This window comes from Plectropomus leopardus, chromosome 9 (assembly GCF_026936395.1).
Source record: "Plectropomus leopardus strain MGB_pleo_1.0 chromosome 9, ASM2693639v1, whole genome shotgun sequence".
NCBI classification, from domain to species: Eukaryota; Metazoa; Chordata; class Actinopteri; order Perciformes; family Serranidae; genus Plectropomus; species Plectropomus leopardus.
Genome location: NC_142184.1, coordinates 26,206,327 through 26,226,398, shown reverse-complemented (window position 1 = coordinate 26,226,398; position 20,072 = coordinate 26,206,327). Strand labels below are relative to the sequence as shown.

Here is a 20,072-nt window from a genome sequence, read left to right as displayed (position 1 = left end):
TAACTAAAATGGAAGCATATGTCAAAGTCATGAACTGACAATTGTCATAAATTGGCTGAGGAGAAATTTAAGTAAGATTTAGTCTCTTTCGCAGACGAGATTCTTGAGGGAGCATTTAGTCATTACACCACTTGGTATTTGTATAAACTGCATTGCCTGATGTTGCTTTCCCAGACTGTACTTCCATATGGTAGAAATATTGTTACTCCTGCTTATCACAACAGTAACTGATCCACACAATAGCCCAGTAATGGTCTGTATACAATTTCAGTGGGAGGATCTGAACTGTGCAGGGACTCAAATCTGCACAAACCATTGATATATGATTCCTCTGAGTATGATTTAATAAATGGCGTCAATCACTTTTTGTGGCAGAAGATGTGGAATGTGTTAGCAAATGCTTCCAGAAAGTGTATATTTCTTTACATGAGTAATGAGGTTTCACAAGAAGTAGCATTTATGTATAATTCAAAATAAGTTCCAAACAAACCTTTTATCTGTGGGTAAACTGAATGCTAAAATCAACTTAGTAGTTGTTTTTACACACACAAACAACAGTCTTTTGGAACTGAAGGGACTATTTTTAACATGTATGTGTGTAAAATTTCTTCGACACAGATACTTGGGTTGCTCCCAATGCACATCATTAATCTGTTAGTATTATCAACTGGTCACTAAACCACTCCTGCACAACACGTAAAACTTAAACTAGAACAGCTCCAAAATCTTATGTCAAACTCATTGGAAATTTGCTGTAGCAAGTCAACTACGTTCAATCTACAACAGAAAGCCAAGAGAGGATTATTGAGAGAGAAGAGGTGAGCGTATTTGGCAGACTTCTATTCACACCAATTATTATTGTGTGTGCGAGTGTTTTTGTATGTGTGTTGAGCACAGTATGCATTGTGCAAGCCCTTTTGTATTATGTTTGGGAAATTGCTCAATTATGACAAACAGACCCAGCAGAGGAGAGTGAGATTAGCTGAGGATCAAATCCTAGAAAATTACTTTCCTCAATTCTATATCAACCTTTGCTTGCATAAACATGTTAGCAGAAGCCTGTTTTTAATTAGGCCTATGAACATTAATTGTATCCTGTACCATCTGTCAACTGTCCACTATCAACCAAATGTAGGCAGTTAGCAATCCCTAAAATGGTCCGGCAAGAGTTTGGACGTTTAAAAGATAAAGGATATTTAATGTTCCCCACCTCTCAAAAATGTCTTTTTCTTATGTTTATGTCCCCTAAAATGTCTGACCTTGACTTTACTGATTTGTATATGGGAAGTTTGTCATTAGGGAGGTGTTTCCACATTCCTGTACTGGGTTAATTTTTGTGCATTTCCCTAAAATCTGAGATTCAAAAGTGCGTTTGGAAAGCCAGATTAGGTACATCACTAATACTAAAGCTGTTAAATATGAAAACACACAGACGGGAAATAGACTATGCCACAGCACAGCTAAAGAAACCAAAAAAACCTCTGTCACAAAATGGACTTTCAGTATAGAGTGAGAATTTGTTTAGGCATAGTGAAAGTTTTGACAGCAAGCTACAAGCTTCACAAGCTAACAAGCAACATAAAGAAAAGATGTAAACCTCAGCTATCATTCTGATACATCTGGTAGTTGCCCAAACTCCATCTGAGTCTGGATCTGACTGAGGCTCAAACATGTATGGTTAAATTTTTCCTATGTTTCCTCCAACACTAGCTTTCTTAATGCCCATAGCTCTTTTACCAGTAAATCTAGTGCTAATCTCCCATAGCCAGACCTATCTCCTCACTTTGATTTGATTCAGCGCTGGAGAGAGCAGAAAGCAAAAGTGGTACCTATCACAACAGAGGCCAGATCCAGACATTTTTAATCAGGGAGAAAGAGTAGATCTGCTTCTGGCCCCTTTCCAGAGTTCCCTTTTTTTATTTTAAAGAAAAAATAATCATAGCTCATTCTTTAAAAATTGTCTGTAAGAGAACAGTCAACAAAGCCTTTATAAGGAAAAGACAGTTGAAAGTATGGCACTTCAAATCCAATCGGAGCTGTCAGTGCAGACAGGAGGCAGAAAAATATGCAAATGATTCTCTGATTATTAAGATGACAGCATATTAAAGTACTATTGATTTAAAACAGGCTGCAGTAGTGATTTTCTTGTCCAAAATCAATCCAAGAAAAACAGGTAACTGAAAAGCTGTATGGATCACAAAGGATAAAGTCATTCTGGTAGCAGCCCAAAAGCTCTATATTTAAGTATCAATCATGAGGCCCTTATGATGAAAATACATGTCTGTGTAGATAAGAGAGGCAAGCAGAAAAATACATCACAAATTTCAGTCCAGGTAGGATTTTCATTAAAACCCCAGTAAACCTGCTATCTATACTATCCCATCATTTCCTCTTTTATAGAATGAGTTATGACAGAAATTTAAACACTGTGCAGTAATGGTTCAATCCAAGACAAATATCTAGAGAGTATAAATCCACCAAATCTCTCTCATATGAGTTGAAGTTTTATTTTCCATTCCTGGGTGAGTTTGGGCAGGTGTGTAAGGATGCATGATGGATATTACACAGCATAAAGCTTAAATCCAGGAAAATAAAAAAAGTACTTAAATGCTCTGTCTGGTGTGAGTGAGACAGAAAAATCTAGATCATTAGAATTTTTTTACAAAAAAAAAATTCAACTTCAGCTAAACATCCAAGTAGGGCAGCAAGATGTTCTTCATCAAGTGAATTTTGATAAATATTTCAATCAGAGAGAAGCAGAAATCAATCGACACCCCCTCTATCTTCCCCCCATTCCCATCTGTGCCTCTTCATCAGCATGCCCCAATTCATCATCTTTTACCCTGTTTCCTCTCTTCCTCTACCCCCCCCCCCCCTCTTTTATACCCTCAGTTTTGGGCCAAGACATTCCTGTTAATCAGGGAGTCAGCAAAGTGAAACCACAGAGGTGTCTGCTCTGTTCTCACATTATTCATAATCCCTCTGCCTCCATAGGCTTGCCTGCGCTCTGGTAATGAGGTGGAATTGCGTGCTCGATGTGAGCGCGTGTATGTGTGTTGCCTTACACGTGTGTGTTTGTGTGTATAACAAGTCTGAATTACAGTGATGTGGTTGAGCGAACATGACAGAGCTCTGCTGAGATTCAGGATGTAAACCAGGAGGAGGCTCTGCACTGTGTACAGTCACCACAGCTGCACTACCACATACAGTAGTTTACTTTACTGATATGGAAACTTTTCTACGCCTCATTTTTAATGTTTTTATCACCTTGCAATTCTTTTTTTCCTCTCTGGTCTAGCACACACAGTAAGCCTGAGCAACCACTTCCCATAAGAATTGCATTTGTACACAACTATATTACATACTACATTAGTAAATATACTGCGGAAAATGCAGTGCTATCTACATTGTATCTCAGTCACTGGACCTCTTTTAGGTGTTGCTGAACAACAATGTCAAATAGGGATGTATCACAGATTCTAAATTGATTGATTTAAATATTGGCACAATAGGTACACCTAGGTTAATGTAATGCATTCTTATACAGCGACCCTGCAATAAAACCTACCTTAATGAAGTTTGAGATTTTGTTGTTGTTTTTAAAGTGTTGATTCAACTCTGTGACAGTTTTGGAGGCTGTGGTACATGGTGCTGCTGCTGTGTTTTAAAATGAGCTCCCCACTGGTAATCCAAAAATAGTATTGCAATGTTTGGGAGGAATACATTAGCCAGATTTTCAGCATCAGTTTGAGATATAAATCCTCCATGCTTTCCTAGTACACCCAGCTGGCACCAGGTATTAATGTGACGCTGTAAATACATTGGGACTCTATATTTTGGTTGGAATGACAGGTCGGTGATCTTTTAATTGTCTAACAACATTTGAAAATGTCAACCTCTATGGCTGTTGTTGGGCAGATAAAAATCTACCCTGAAATCTGGCATGTTTACGTGATACTCAAAATCTGCTGTCCACAAATATGTTAATAAGTAAAGTAAATGTTAAAATTTGATAGAATTTTGTTGCAGATGTAAAGTTTAAGTGAGCATTCAAACCAACTCTGAGGTTCTTCATCTACTAACTGTTTTCAGAAATACTGACTTTAAGTGTTTTCATGAGTCTATTTTTTGGAACCTATTAAGTATCTTAATCTAGGTTGGAAATTCAATAATTGATACTGTTCATACAGTCTACCTGTTTATAGTACTGAGATCAGCAGTGGGTAGAGTGATGTATAACTGTGTGTCATCAGCATATGAAGGGCAGGACATCATGTTTTTCCTTAGAATGTTGCCAAGCAGAGGCGTGTGTAATGGGAACTATTGTGGTCAAGCCAAGAGCAGCGTGGATAAGGTACGGCTAAGGTTGGGCAATGAAAACATTTAAATAAATTTAGGGTTAGAGGTCATATTGTTTGTAGACAATCACTCACCACGCCTGGTCTTGGATAAGGGACCCTGCCTTCATAGGCCCCCCACTGGTAGTCAGGACCTTCTTTATGAGCGAACGGTCCATTGAAGGCCTCTCTAATGTCAGCCATACGGTAAACACACACAGCAAAACCCTGGAACACATTGCTGTGGAGGAAAGAGTGGAGATATACAGTTAAACATTTCCACAACCAACTGAATTATTTTGATTAAATATTTGACAAAAAATGACTGAACATTCAGTTATATTGACAAAAGACATATAGTAAACTTAAAGGAAAAAGTTGGAGAATAAGGACAAGAATACAATCACCAGTTTCTTGGGTTTTTTAGATTATTTTTTGTCTTTGCCTTCATTGTAAAGGATGCATAGTGTGAAAGGGAAGAGAGGAAGGGGATAACATGCAGCAAAGGGGAACAGGTTGCAATCAAACCCACCGCCATTGTGGCAAGGACACAGCCTTTGTACATGGGGTGCCCGCTCTACCAGGTGAGCTACTAGGCAACCCACCAGTTTATAATTTTAAGTACTTGGATCCATTAGGGTTTTAAAGTCGAACAGCAATAATAGTATGAATTACTTGTGTTAATTAATTGTAAGTCAATGATATTACCAAATTAAATAATCATCAAAGTTGAAGCCACACTCAACAGTTATGTAACTGTGTAATGACACACCCTGGACTACACAACTACATTGCTTCAGCAAGGTAAGGCATAATTACATCATCAAAATGAAGATATTCAGCTGCGGCTCACAAATATTTAATATAGACTTTGGTAGCTTTAATCAAGGAAAGACACAGCTGAACAATTCAATTTACTTTCTCTGATTAACTCCAATAATATCCAATTCAATAATATTCAGGTAAAGTAAGGCAGATTAATGTGTAGATGACCTGTAAGCACATACAGTATGAAGCTTGGTTAGTCACCTGATAGTGCTGAAGATTGCATAGACATCTGGGTTTCTCTCATCCTTGGTCCTCAGCAGGAAAACATCCTCTGTTTCATGTAGAAGGACAATGCCATTTAGTGTTATGTGCAACATAATGTGGGAATTTACGCTCTTATGCATTTAGTTTGTGGACAAGAACAAGCATGTGTAGATAGTCTGTGTATGCATCTGTATGTGACATGCTGCTGCATGTGTTAACGTGCAAAAGCATAACCTTGATAGAATAAAAATAAGAATGTCTGTGTCTCACCCAGTTGGTTGAAGTGTGTGTCGATGCCATGCGGTCCTGGCACAGAGCAGACCAGTCTGGCTTTGATGAAAGTACTCCACTTATTAACCAGCACTCTCTGGCCTCCAACATCATTCTGGCAGAAAAGACACACAACCTATAAAACACAGCTGCATATTCTTTTTACAAATACACATTTTCACTTTTTGGCTCTGTACTCCAGCACACTGGATCTGGGTTGAAACACTGAGGTTAAAGCAGCTTTAAGGGGTGTTTGAAGTGGGTGAAACAGTGTAGGACCACCAATTTTAGGAACAATGCAGCAGGATTATGAACTTAAACTTAAAGATAAGGCAATCAAGGAGGGTATGTTTCTAACATGGCACCAAAATGTGGTTAGACTATGTATAACAAAAGAAGATGCAATGTCTTTTGCAGAGAATAAATGGAAAGAGACTCATGATAGATACTGTGTGAGTGTATGTCCTTCACTATTCCATTTTATCAAAATTGAAGAAATAATTTCCTATGCATATGTGCACAACAGTGTGTGTATGTGTGTGTGTGTGTGTGTGTGTGTGTGTGTGTGTGTGTGTTTGTGTTTGTGTGTGTGTGAGAGAGAGCGAGAGAAAAAGAGAGAGATGAGGATCAGCGGTGATAATTGGCTGCTTGGCAAGACGTACCACAAGGGAAGTGATGACAACTATTCAGATTTGCCTGAGGGAGAAAAGGAGGGATGAAGAGGAAATACTATAACGTGTATGCAGGGAGAAAAGAGAGACAGATGGGGAAAAAGGGGAGTGAGAGAGAGGGAAATGAGAATGGCAAAGAAAGTTATAATTTGAAGGTCAAGGTGGGATTTTGTCTAAGAAATTTTTCCAAACTTTTCTGGCACAGTCAAACGAGTGTGTGTATAAATGGTGTGTATTCTCCTTTGCATACCAAGGCTTGCGTATGGTGGACGTAGCACACATATGGTTTTCTAAGACAAATCGATGCGTGAAAGAATGTGAGTGAGATTGCAGAGCAGATGGGGATCACAGTTGGCCAATTTGACAGCTGTGTGGGGTTTTGGAAGGAGAAAGAATTCATATGATTCTGAATATCACGATGCATTCGCAGTCCTTTGGGGGAAATGTAAATATTTGACTGCTCCAAAAGACATTTATCTTTTCCAAGAGAGGGTTTGTAAATGTCACAAGAGCAGGATAAACCCATAAAACCATTACCTCTTGTCCTAGTCAGTAAAACCGGCAGACATTTGTATGTGACCCTGAAGAAAAAGACTCCTAAATCAAATTACTATCCCCTTCCAGGACACTTTTTCTGCTCGTGTTCTCATATAACCATCTTCCAGTGGACTTCTGTGGCAGTGTGAAGCTATCAGACTGAAAGGCCTGGTGCAGACTCAAAATGTAGGACATGACAAATCTTCCAGAAAACAAGAAAGCCCAAAAGGATTCCCAGACTATCCCAGATCACAGCTTCTTCAAGTGAAAGGCAGATGTCTCATTGCTGGGACTGGATGTTTGTACAGCCAGAAGGAAGAGCATTGTGTAGCTCACCTGACCATCTGGCTTCACTCCCCCCCACCTGCCAACAGATCTCTCAGTCCTTACGGGTACATCTGGAGTCTCTCTGTAGATCATTTTTTAATGTTTTGAGCACCGCTAACAAAATTCACCTCCACTGGAATGAAGCGAATGCACAAGACTCCATGAGAGATATCTTTAAACCTTGGCAAGTAAAAGTATCTATGAGGCTAGATAACAGTTTCCTGTTGCAGCCTTAACAGAAACATCATGTACTGTGTCATAGAGTAAAAGTGTACACATAAAGATTTTATTAAGCATCTCACCGCACACACTCGTCCGATACGTGTGTGTATGGCCCCCTCCCTGTCTCCTGCCTCCGTGGCCTTCTCAGTGAAGAAGAAATACACTTTATCGTTGTCTCTGTCATCATTGTCTGGGATGAGGTGGGCTGCGATGAACTTAGGGTCTGCAGAGGAAGATGTAAGGGTGGAGAGACATGGAGGTGAGTATGAAAGGATTTTTTATGAATGATTAGCAGTCTTTTTCTTAGCATCAGAGCCCATCTTGCTGCTAAAATGTACCATATTTACAAAAGACCGTAGGCATAGATTTTGGGGGGCATGTAGAGTACCCATACGCCTTAATATTGAGTGCATTTGGACCCACCCATTAAAAACATGAAATTAGCAGAGCTTGTTTTTTTCAAAGAACTGCTATGACGCAACTCAAAGAAGCAAGAATGCCTCAGAAAAAGTAGGTGGTGTTAGCGCGCAACCTCAAAAGCAATGTTCCCAATTTGGCATCAAACGTAAAAAAGACGAATCAACAAAAAAAACAGAAAGTGAAAGAAAATCAACACCTTTGCAACAGATCCCATTGCTTTCTGAGACTGAAACAATATCGCCCCCCTCACTTCCCTGCACGGCAGCTTTACGAGCACAGATAATGATAAACCTGTAATTACTCCCTTCATCGTCTTTATGACTTTTACCAAAGAAACTTTGAGAAATGTAGTAATTTTGTTCTGTAAATCAGTCCAGAAGAGTGCAAAAGCAACACAGCAGTAAATAGTTAGTTTTTCATCATCATACCAGTGTCCAAAAAAATGCATACATCTTTTTTTTTAATGAGTATCTTACATATAGCACTTTTAAAATTACATTTTCACATTATTTTGAGAGTAACTTCCACTCAAATGCAAAATACGTTCATTAACACTTTGAGCAAAACTATTCAACAGCATGTAACCATCGCACATGTGCTTTGCGTCACGCAATAATACTGATTAACTCTCAACGGTAACATGGACCCCAAGGTGTCCTTATATGAAAAATAATGTTGACATTACATTGTCTCATTTCTGTATTGAATGTAACAGATTGATAAAACAGGAAAACGTTACCGTGGAGAAGTTTCTGGTCAGTCTCTGTCCTCATGGTGGAGCGACCTCCCATACTCCTGAAGATCACAGAGTCTCTACCCAGGAAATCTGCTGTCAGTCCTGTGTACAACTCCCCACCTGTAGACAGGCAGAGACAGAGGAGGGGGGAAACAGAGAATACATTTTAAACAAAGAGATGTAGAGGAGAAAATTGATACACACGACACACAACAACCCACAACATACAACAGGAAAGAGAGATGAAGATAAGAGTGAAAAAAGTAGAGCATAAGGAGCAAATGTAAAGAAACAGCAGCAATAAAGGAAAACAGATTAGCAGAAAATAAAAGGTTTGGCACATGAGAACAATAAGGAAATCAAGGGTGACAGAGAAAGAATTTGTGGTTCAGTAAATGAGGAGGGGAAGGAAAGAGGAAATCAAACAAATCCAATACAGAACACACCAGGAGAGTAATCTGAAACCTCAACTCAAGCACACTTCGTACAGTACATCCTCCACTGAGACCATAAGCATGGACTGAATTTCAACAACTCAGAAAACTGATTTTTCTGCAAGTAGATATAATATCTGTCCTGTGGCACGTTGTGTAAATGAACCTTGGAAAAACCTTTAACAGTCACGGTTATCTGTCATTAGAGGAGACAGCGACCTCAGCAACTTGGAGACAGAGCTCATACAACGGCGGTCGGATAATGAAAAAGTATGAGAGATATTTCTTCTTTTGAAAAACTATCTGTTTTGTTTTTATTTTTTCCCAACAGGGTGGCCAATGTAGCAAATGAATCTGGCTACACACAGTGATCTCACTGTTGTGAATTAATTCTTATCTAATCTTATTTGGCTACAATAATGGTATTAGATACATACACATTTCTTTACCTTACAGACACAAACACTCATAAAATTGATTTATGATCACACAAGCAAAAGATACACACACATGCACATGCAGTAATTGGTGATGACAGAGCCTGTTGAGCTTTGTGTATTTTGGGAGAAGATCTTGAAATTGAGGAGAGAAAAAGATTTCTGAGTTGATGGCTAATGAGTTGGGCTTTCACCATCTTTTATGGTTTTATTCTTGGATTCTTTTCTTCTTTATTCTCTATGGGTTTCTTCTTCAATCTTTCTTAATTCTCATCATATGCTGTTGGTCAAACTCTACACGCCTGGATCTGTATTTTTGTCTGTCCACGCTTGTCTACTCAATTAGTAGGATACACAGAAGCAAGACACATGATTTCATAGTTGGTTAGTCTCTTTTTGTTGTTGTTTTGCGTTTCTTTGTAGTCATTATGCAACTTTCTGTGGTTTTGTATCTCTTTGTGGTGTTTGTGATAGTTTTGTCCCTTTTCGTAGTCACGGTGAGTCATTGTGTCTCTGCAGCTGTTTTGCATTGCTTTGTAGTCATTTTGTGCCTCATGTTTTTTTTTTCTATCTTTTTATTTTGCTCTACGGGCATTTTTAGTCTCTCCCTGGTCGGTATATGTCTCTCTGGGTGTCATTTTGTAGGGGACACTTTAGGCCCCTGGGTCTGAGCTTAGTAGGCCTGTTCAGTAACGCATCCATGTCTATCAATTGTCTCATGATTTGCTTTATTTTTTACAGACAAGTTTCAGGGCTGGTGAACTTTGCATGAGAAAAAAATGTTAGTGTCAGTATGCAGCAATGACCAATAAAAGCCTTTTTTTTCTTTTTGCACACTATTGATCCCTGATGAGGAAAAGCCATAGAGAGGTCAGCAGTCACGGTCAGTGACAGAAACAGACAGCCTGAATATGGCAGTCGGTCAGACTCAGGGACAGTCCTGTAACACGGGCTGGCTGGTCATTTTACACAACTCTGTTGACCTTTAGGAGGACGACAAATTTGCTGAGTCAACTTTTTTACCTCCCATTAGGTTCAATGTGACTTCTAAAGTGATGCAGATGAACAAACCTTGAAAAAAAATCATCATCCTCTCCCAGAATGTACAATTCAAAATCTCGTTTTATCCATTCTACAATAAACTTCTGCAGGCCTAATGGCGTTCCTCAACAGCTTTGTGTGTATTGTTCTGTATCTATGTGTCTGATGTCTCTGAGGTCCAAACTACTGAATACTTGGCTGTAATTGAACGATTTCCTGCCAAATGTAATGCTTTGTGGGATTAATTCTGATGCTAAGAGCACCCAGCTGCCGAGAGAGGACGGTGGGATAGAGGGCTGCACATGCACACAGACACGCACGCATGCACGCGCACACACACACACACACACACACACACACACACACACACACACACACACACACACACACACACACACACACACACACACACACACACTTCATGCCTCAGTGGCTCCCAGGATTGTCTGTCACTGGTACAAATCAGCGTTATTTCACAAACTAAATACCTAATGACATTCAGAGAGAAACTCCCAGAACTATTTAACCAACTCAGCACAACTCCAGAAAGTGTGCGGGTGCATATGTGTAAGAGCCAAAGAAGGTTTCCCTCGTTGCTGCTCTTAAGGTTATTGTCATTTCAAATCATAACAGAGATCCGTGAGAGGGTAAAGGTGTAGAAAACCACTCTTCATGTTTGGCATTTTAAATAGTTAAATCTGGCAGATAAGAATACCAAATTATAAAAAAGCAAGTGGTAATTTGACAGCTTTGTCACTGGGTCACCTTGTGAAATGTATACTTTGTTGTTAAAGACTTTGTGCAATGAGATAGGGATAGAACACCTACCTTTCTGGATCTTACATCCTCAATGTTTTAAGTTTTTCTCTTAGTTTTAAGCCTTTTTCCCATTATTTTGACAGTTAATAGTGAAGAGGCAAACAGGAAACAGGAGAAGGAAGGGGAGTATACAGTATAAACAGTTTTTCAATCAGTTGTATCAATATAGGCCAAAATATCTGTGGAAAACAGTTCTCTAGCCATATTCACTCCATAAGCCACTTGAGAAATTATAACTATAAGCAAAACAAAATTATAATTATAGGCAAAATATCAAGGGACATACCACTGAAGGTGCTAGCGAAGGGGAAGCTAGGGTCATGTGGTACCTTCCCTCGTCCATTCTCCACATTTGTAGGGTCCATGGTGAACACATGCTGCGGAAGAAAAAGACACATAGATGATTTTATGTCATTATTTCCAGCATGTGGTGTGTAAGAAAGAATGTATCAAAAATAGCTGTTTTCAATTTCAGCCTGTTTGAGATTTATTTGTCCTTCCACTGAACTCTGTCTGTCTGAGAACTAAGACGCTGTCTGAGAAACGAGGAAATGCAGGATCATTGTAGTTGCCAGAGTTTACAAAAAAAGTTTCCCACATGGTTCCCAGTGCAGATCAACACTGAGAGCTGATCTTTGTATTGCGGAGCCAGCAGGGTTACAAAGGAAAACAAATTACGTACGACTGTTATCAAATAAAACCACACATAAAATCCACTTTATCAACACAATAATAATCATGACGGTTCATACGAGAGCAGGTTTCATGATAAAACTCACTCAACACACACTGGGCAGTAACTGACCAAGTAAATATTGAAAGTCACAATCCATGACATTTACATGTAAAAATGTTTCCACTCTGTCTTGCCAACTAGACAGAACCATCACCATATCCATGAATCCTTTTTCATTTGCTGTAAGAAGTGCCTGCTATCTTATGTCTGGCGTGTGAGTGTGTGTTTTCTGGAAAAAAAAAAAAAAAAAAAAAGTATTTTGCTGCACAGTAAGTGATTGGATTTTTGTTTCTGGCAGTAGCATCCAAACATACCATTTGGAAAAATAGAAGAACTGAATTTTAAGAATGATCTATCAAAATAGTACAAATGAAAAAAAAAATACCAAAGGGAAAGTCCCACACCACCTCTCCTACAAGAGCAAGACACATAGACTTTTAGGTTTTGCATCTCTTTGTAGTCGCTCTGCATCTTTTGAGGTTCTGTGTCCCTTAATGGTCATTATGCGTCTTTTTGTGGTATTTTTTGTGGTTGTCTTGTGTCCCTTTAGGGTTGTCTTGTGTCTCTTCTTGTGGTCATTTTGTGTCTCTGTTAAATAACTAGGTGTCTTATTGCAGTAATTTTGTGCATCCATGTGGTTGGTCTCTCTGAGGTAAATTTGTCTCTTTTTGTTATTTTGTATCTCCTGGTGGTAATTTTGTGTCTTTTTGTAGTCTTTTGGATCTCTTTAGGTCTATTTGGGTAATTTGGTGTCTTATTTGGTTGTTCTGTGTCACTTTATAGTCATTTTCATTTATTAGTCATACTTCCACCTGTATTACAAACACATGATTATTACTGTCACGTCCATATACTATAGTATATGCATGTAACATATTTTGTGCCTCCTCCCAAAAAACCTTGTCCTTTTAGCACGATTTCATGGATCGCCATTAAACATCAAACTGCTGTCAAATTCTTTTTTCTGACTCCAGCAGTCAAGAAGTAAGGAAGCAATTAAAATAACAGAGCGGTTCTTTCTTCGCTATTCACCAGTTAGTCAAGTTCACCTGACGAACACTGGCCACATCCTTGGATTGTGTGATTGCCAGGTCAAAACAGGGTCACTGTGGACAAAAACCCTTTTGTTTTTAGCCCGTCTCCTCCGTTGTCGACGACATCAATGTGCCAGGCTGCTGGGCGTGATCAATGTGAGACCAAACGTAGCCGACTTTCCAGGATAAAAAGGGAATGCAAGGCGACAGGACTTACAGTAAGACTCCCTGTATGAGTCCATATAACTGATTTAAGTGTCCGTACAGTGAACTCTGTGTGTGTGACTCTCTGTTCCTCTTATAGACAATGGAGTATTGTTACTGGGAGGGTGAGTCTTCGACTGAACGGAGATCACAGGGGAGATGATGACATTGAAGTCAGGAGGATAAAAATACTGAACGAAACACAGTGAACAATACACACACACACACACCCACGCAAATTAATTTTTGTGCGTGCATCAACTCATGATCACTCATGGTGAGCAACAAGGACACAGCAAACTGTTACTGTCAAAATCACACTAAAAGATCATATATAAACTGGCAAATCCAACAGGTCTCAGGAAATAAGGAGAGACAGTTAATTTCTTACTTGATCCATGTGTGGCATTTTGAACGTTTATAAAGAGGTTTGAATGACTTTTACAGGTGTTAAAGTGCATATAAACATCCCACCAGTGCGCACAGTGCTCAAACACAATTAAATTTGAATTGATGGTAAACATTTGAAAATAGGCTCTGAGTCCTGTCTTGCGATATCTTATCAGCATGAGCTATGAAGGTTTTCTCTTGTCTATTTCACTTGACTAGAGACTGAAAATGATTACTTATTCATTGATTTAAAAGTTGCAACACGTATTTTTTTGCTTAAAAAGTGATGCTTCATTTAAAAAAAGATCACTCACTGAGAGAAAATGTCTTTTGTGCAAGCACAGTTTTTTACAGGTTATTGCAGAGATACTTAACAATAAATATATAACTCTTAGGCCCAATTCCATTTCATATTTTTACCCCTATCCGAGTGCCATCTTGCTGCTCGGAAGACAGTTAGAAGTTGTAGTGGTTGAAAACTCCAGTTATGAAATGAGACAGCTCTTTAAGACACTAATACATCATTGGTGTGCTGGCATTTATGTAAACAGACGTGACAAGTATTGCCCGACATTGTGAGGATGACATCCTCTGCAGCAGTGATATCTCTTGCCTGGGCTGCAGGAATTATTTTATTTTTTAGGACACGCAACAAGTTAAGTTTCACATTACAAACTGATCAAACAAGTCATTAAAAAGAGGAGCATTTCCTCATTACCGGGCCACTAGCGGTGCTTTGTGGACTAACGTCAGCAACCCATGCTCATATCCTGTCAGTCTGCACTAATATTTGGAACAATAACAAGTGCAGGATCTTCACTGCTGGAATTTGGTTAAATTTCGGGTATACAAAAATCAGCATCAACTATGTAGTTAGCTACGGAGAAATCAGCATACTAGGAATTTTGTTTATAACGATTTAAAATAAAAGGACCTGAATACACTGAAACAACAGTAAACTTTGGTAATACAGCTGTAATTTCTAAAATTTTCATTCATGAAGAAAATACATTTGTGGGGTTCATACCTATAGGCCTGAACATGCAAAACGAATGGGTATGGGCTAAATGGGAGGGAAAAGAGGTATATTGGAAATAGGCTTTAGAATTGGCATTTACCATTTTGTAAATGTGTTTCTTAATTTTGTCGCCCACTGAACCTTTTCCCTTCTTTCTACCTTTCTCCTCATTGCTTTCATCTTCTATTTATCTTGAATTTCTGCTCTCATTTCCATCTGTTTTCTGCTCTCCATCTCACTCTGACGAGGTCTTTTAGCTCACTCGTTAGTCATCCTTCTTCTTTCAGCACCTCATCGCTCTTTTGTTCCTGAAGGGAACGTCACAGCATCTCTGTCTTTCTCATCTGAGTTAGTGTGCATGGGATGTGGGTGTGCGCTTGTACACTTCTGTGTCCACTGCACACTTGTGCATCTTATATGCGCAAGAGATTGTGTGGTTTTTGGGGTAATTTGTGTGAGTGGGCATGTGTGTGTCTGTGTTATCTCATTATGATCCGGAGGAATGGTGCGACTGCCTGTGCAGCTGATTAGACTGTCAGAGTCACTTTGGCCAAACTCTGCCAAGATAAATACACACAAGGGCCGTGATACAGAGAGAGAGAAAGACATCCAGGCCACTTTGTACTCAGCTGTGCCAAGTAAAATACATCAGGACCCCCACTACAAAACCATTTAGACAAGTTACTACTGACACACACACATGCACATTTGTTTAGTTTAACTTATGAGAAACTTAATTTACTTTTTGTCGTTCATTTAGCATTTTTCAACACTGGCTATGATCTTGACCCTAAATCAGCTGCTTTAAAGTGAGATGAAATAGCACACTTTTCATATTACAAATAAAAAGTTGGAATTTATTAGCCATAAAATGCCCCTTGCTCAATTTAATGCACCCTGGGGTTTTTCTAACAATGCCTGTCTTGGTCTGGTATAACCAGTAGTTTATGGTGACTAATGTTATGTAGCTGGTTTTAGCCAACTTTTTTTACAACTTTTCCCAACTTGTGCCAGTGTTACAAACTGTTTTAGCATTTACCTGTATCCCATAACTGCCAGTTACAAAGGAACAATCCACCTTCAAACATAAAAACAGTTGTTTAACGGTAATAGGTATTTTTTGTATCAGTTCCCAAGAATCAAAGAGTTTTTTTGGAATGCTTTCTAGACTTACTATCTTGCAACAATGTTAAGTAATACAAGGAGAGATCCACTAAAGAAAAGCATGCATGGCAATTTCCCCACTGACAGTAGCCTTATTGGAAAAGATGCAATACAGCCGTTTTCTCTCCACTTGCACTTATTATTGAGATTGTTAAACAATGGGTTAGAAACAACCTGTTTAAAAGTCCCTTTGTGTTTAAAATGTTTCAACAAAATAGAATAACTACCAAGTAATAAGTACCAAGTAACTACCAAGTCATATTGGAGAGGAAATTTAGAGAAATTAGCATTATTGCTTAGAGGCAGAACATCTCACATGGGAATTTCTTTTGACTGAGGTGGCAGATCTGGCACTTTGATCTTCCTTGTCTTTCTGTCTTTGTTAGGACATTTAGACATTTAAAAATCCCAGTACATGCACCACCCAGTCACAAAAGAGCTTCGTGACTGCTGCCTCTCTCCCTGTCCCATCTCTCTTCCTCTGTCCTACTGAGTTGAACAAAGCAGACATCCACCTTTTGTCCTCCCTGCTCCTTCCAGCCTCTCATCTTCCTCTTAATCTCCTTTCGCTCTTGTCCTCCCTTGCTTTTCAAGTTTTGATGAAGCAGAAGTTGAGGCCGCATTAGTGTATGAAATTCTGTACCAGAGTTTGATGACTTGATACTTTTGTCAAGGGTCCCACGTTTTATCTTCGATTCCTCAAATGGCCATTTTTAAACTGTCCATGTTTTATGAAGCCTCTTTTCCACTTCACAAAAACTCTGCTAACCCACTAACAGCTGGGTTTTTTAGTGTAATGGGAAAGGTAACTATTGGCATTCACACCCATGTCAAATGACTTTGCAGCTGTCCAGGTATTTATTACCTCTGGCTTCAATCAGCATTAATGAAAACACAACATCTGGTTGAACACGCTAATTTTACCTCCTTGATCGATGAGATGCCATGACACGCCGCCACTAAATACTGTCTGTTTTCGCTCAAGCAGTGCTTTAACATCCATCTAAATTAGTCTGTACTGACTTTAAGAAGAATGACTGAATAAGTATATATAAATATATATATATATATATTAGTGCTGGGCATAGATTAATTTTTTAAATCTAGATTAATCTCACTGCAATCCTGTAGTTAATCTAGATTAATCTAGATTAAAATCATAGATTTGAATTTTGCCAAAGACATTCAAAATAATATCTATCTATCTAAATGATGAAAATGCATCACAAAATGCTTGAGAAAGCTGTTCTACTATAATATTTGGTAAAAATAATGTTCCATAAGATTTACTTTGGTGTTTAACTTTTTTTTATTTTGTTAAACACAGACATTTAGGAACACAGGTTCTGTCTCCATGTGGAAAAAGCTTTTTCCTGCTAACTGGAATGAACAGCAGAGGGCGCAGCCTCTGATAACATGACCCTAACTGAACTGTGGGCCTACATTAGAGGTCATGAAGAAGACCATTAACAGTCAGCAGCTTTGTGACACGGCTTGAGCCAATCACTCCAGTCACTCAGGCAGACCAGCTTCCGCCTTGTTCACGCCCCCTCCGCGTAATTCGACCAGGTATACATCCGCGCTTAAACAACAAAGCAATTATCAACAACAATTATCACGCGATAAGAATCCCGCGTTAACGCAGCACGTTAACGCTGTTAACGGCCCAGCACTAATATATATAATATATGTGTGTGTGTGTGTGTGTGCGTGTGCATGTATAAAGAAAAAAAACGTATACTTCTCTGCTGCAGAGTCATGTACACAGCTCTGGTCTACTGGCAATGGAAAAGGAGTCTATTGCCTATTTTTAGTGGGTTTACCCATGTTAAAAAGTGGGTATATTCATGATTTAACACTGGACAACATGTACCCACACACCAGCAGTCTAGTAGTCTGGTTTAAAAAAATGTTAAATGTCTAAAAATCTACAGTTTGGAGTCACTTCAAGCATCTTAAAGGCAGCTTGGCCAACCAACAGACCTCAGTTGAAACGCTGTTGTACTTGGCCTTTTCCTCACTGTCCAGTGAGATAATGGCTAGGCTCCCTCACTCACCACTCAACTCTCACTCCAGTGAAACCATGGGAAGCTTGCGCTCTCATTTAATCTTCTGTGCTTTTCATTCTTCTCCATTGAAAGAAAGTGAAAGACAGAAAAGAAAAGTCAGAGATAAAGTAGAGCCAGAGGGAAAGACAGAGTGAGACAGAACAAGCTAATTAAGAGTTATGGTAATAACTGCAGGAAAATTAATAGATGAAATACCAAGCAAAGGACTAAATATGGAGCAAAACTGAAAGCAAAATAATCTCCAGTTTGTTGGGCTTCAATCCAAAGGCAACATAAATGGAAAAAATAAATGGGTGATTTATAAGTAATATTTTTTTATTACGCTTTAAATCTTTTAGTCCACTTTTTTATCCACCTTAATGCTGTGCTTTGCTGAGGAGCATTTTTCCCCCACAGGACTTAAAAAGCGCCCCATGTGTAGCACTTAGAGGTTGTCATGGAAGCCTGCCATCATGGTGGGAGGAAGTGGGTTACTCAGCGAGTTAAAAACTCAGTGCCAAAGAGCAGAACTGGGAAGTAAAAGTGGGCTTTTACTGAGAAATGAAGCAGTTGAACTGCTTTATTGTACAATTTGGCTCAGCTGAGGAGGCCAGTTGGCTATTTGTGTGTTCAACTTTGAACTTCTTTTTTTTTTTTTTAAATCTGTCAGTTGTTGTTAGTTGCATATAAATATTTGCTTCCCTCTGTGTGTGTGTTTCAATCTGTGTGTCTGTCTACGCATTTGCTTCCACGTATTTAGATTCATGCTCGACTGTGCATGTCTTTCATCATGTTTGTGTGTGTTTCTGTCTGTATCTCTGCATATTTATATGTTCAAGTTTGTGTCATTTGTTTTGTTTGACTATGTGTGTGTGTTCATGTTTGTGTGCGCGTGTGGGGTCCGGTCCTCTGTATGTCGTCACTGTAAAATGGAGGTTTATTTTCTCATCTATGACAGCGCTCAGCCAGCTGTGTCACTCACCATGGGGATTCCAGTGTGTGTGTGTATGAGAAAAAAGGAGTAAGGAGAAACACATAGACCCAAGACACGGATTAAGGGCTGATATTTTTTGATTATTTAGATGAACACCATGTGGGGAACATTCATTTAAATATTGTTTTCACACTTAAAGAAAGACTGTGAAGAAATAGTGAAATGTGTTCAATAAACTATATCATACTGAAAGCTTTTCTCTATTGGCCAGTTGAAATGCAATCTTATTACACAACCACTAATTTCAAAATAGTTTGGGTGATTCCGAAATGTTGCACTCGAGGACCTCCCAGAGATATGTAAACTACTGATGTTCCTAACCATCATGACTGTATATCAGTTGGTTGGAAAAGTCCAATATTGCTAAATGCATTTCTTTGTTTTCATCTCTGGATAAAAGCATGAAATATAATTAAGAAAAACCAACACGGAAGAACAATAAGTATTAAGAAGTCTATACAAAACATTGTTTGACAAAAAGCCAGTTTCTTCACTTTTACACCAGCTCACATCGTATTTCTTGCAACATTCGTGAGTTTAATGTACAATTTGTGTGCCGACGGCACCATAAGAATGAGACAGACAAAGGTGGCATGAAAAAGACACAAATAGTATGTGTCTGTCTGCCCCTAACTGAGATGAAACACCTAGAAGGTCAAAGATCATCCCACCCAGAGTCCAGTCCAAGGGCTTGTGGCCTTGGTCCCCCCTGAGAGGTCAGACAAACATAAGGGTGTGTGTTCTCCACCAGTTAACGATTGGTTAAATAAATGGACAGGCTCCCTGTGGTTTCATACATTCACACAGAAACTCTGATGAGCTGAAAGGACACGGTTGTGGTCAGAATGATGGAGAGACACATATAAATATACACACATGCAAGCAGGAGGACGACTGGTGTCCTAACATCAGTCAGGACAGCTAAGTTTGAACACACATACAACTGACACAACCTGAGAGTTGTTCCATGAACACCTGGACATGCAGATACTAACATGCTATCATAAGCACATACATACATTCCCTGAGGTATATAAAACAAATGCAGCAATGTGTGTGACGAGAGCTGCGCTACCTTTATCATAACAAAGTAGTCAGAAGGTTTTACAGACTCATAAATAAATGCCCCTGACACATCAAACTGTCATCAAAGAACTAGTGGCGACAAAGGCTGACTGTTGGGTCACCTCACTTTGCAAAT

The 20,072-nt window shown here is 39.0% G+C and overlaps 1 protein-coding gene across 3 annotated transcripts in view; it reads right to left on the bottom strand.

The window, feature by feature from the left end:
- Positions 1–20,072, bottom strand: part of sema3g (semaphorin 3G) — an 84,084-nt gene that overhangs the window by 9,296 nt on the left and 54,716 nt on the right. For all 3 annotated transcript variants that reach the window (XM_042491429.2, XM_042491430.2, XM_088082401.1), the window contains 6 exons: positions 11,570–11,660; positions 8,556–8,672; positions 7,477–7,619; positions 5,640–5,754; positions 5,367–5,436; positions 4,434–4,578 (listed from right to left, as the gene is read on the bottom strand). In XM_042491429.2, coding sequence (XP_042347363.1) covers positions 4,434–4,578; positions 5,367–5,436; positions 5,640–5,754; positions 7,477–7,619; positions 8,556–8,672; positions 11,570–11,660 — 681 coding nt within the window. The remainder of the gene's footprint in view (positions 1–4,433; positions 4,579–5,366; positions 5,437–5,639; positions 5,755–7,476; positions 7,620–8,555; positions 8,673–11,569; positions 11,661–20,072) is intronic.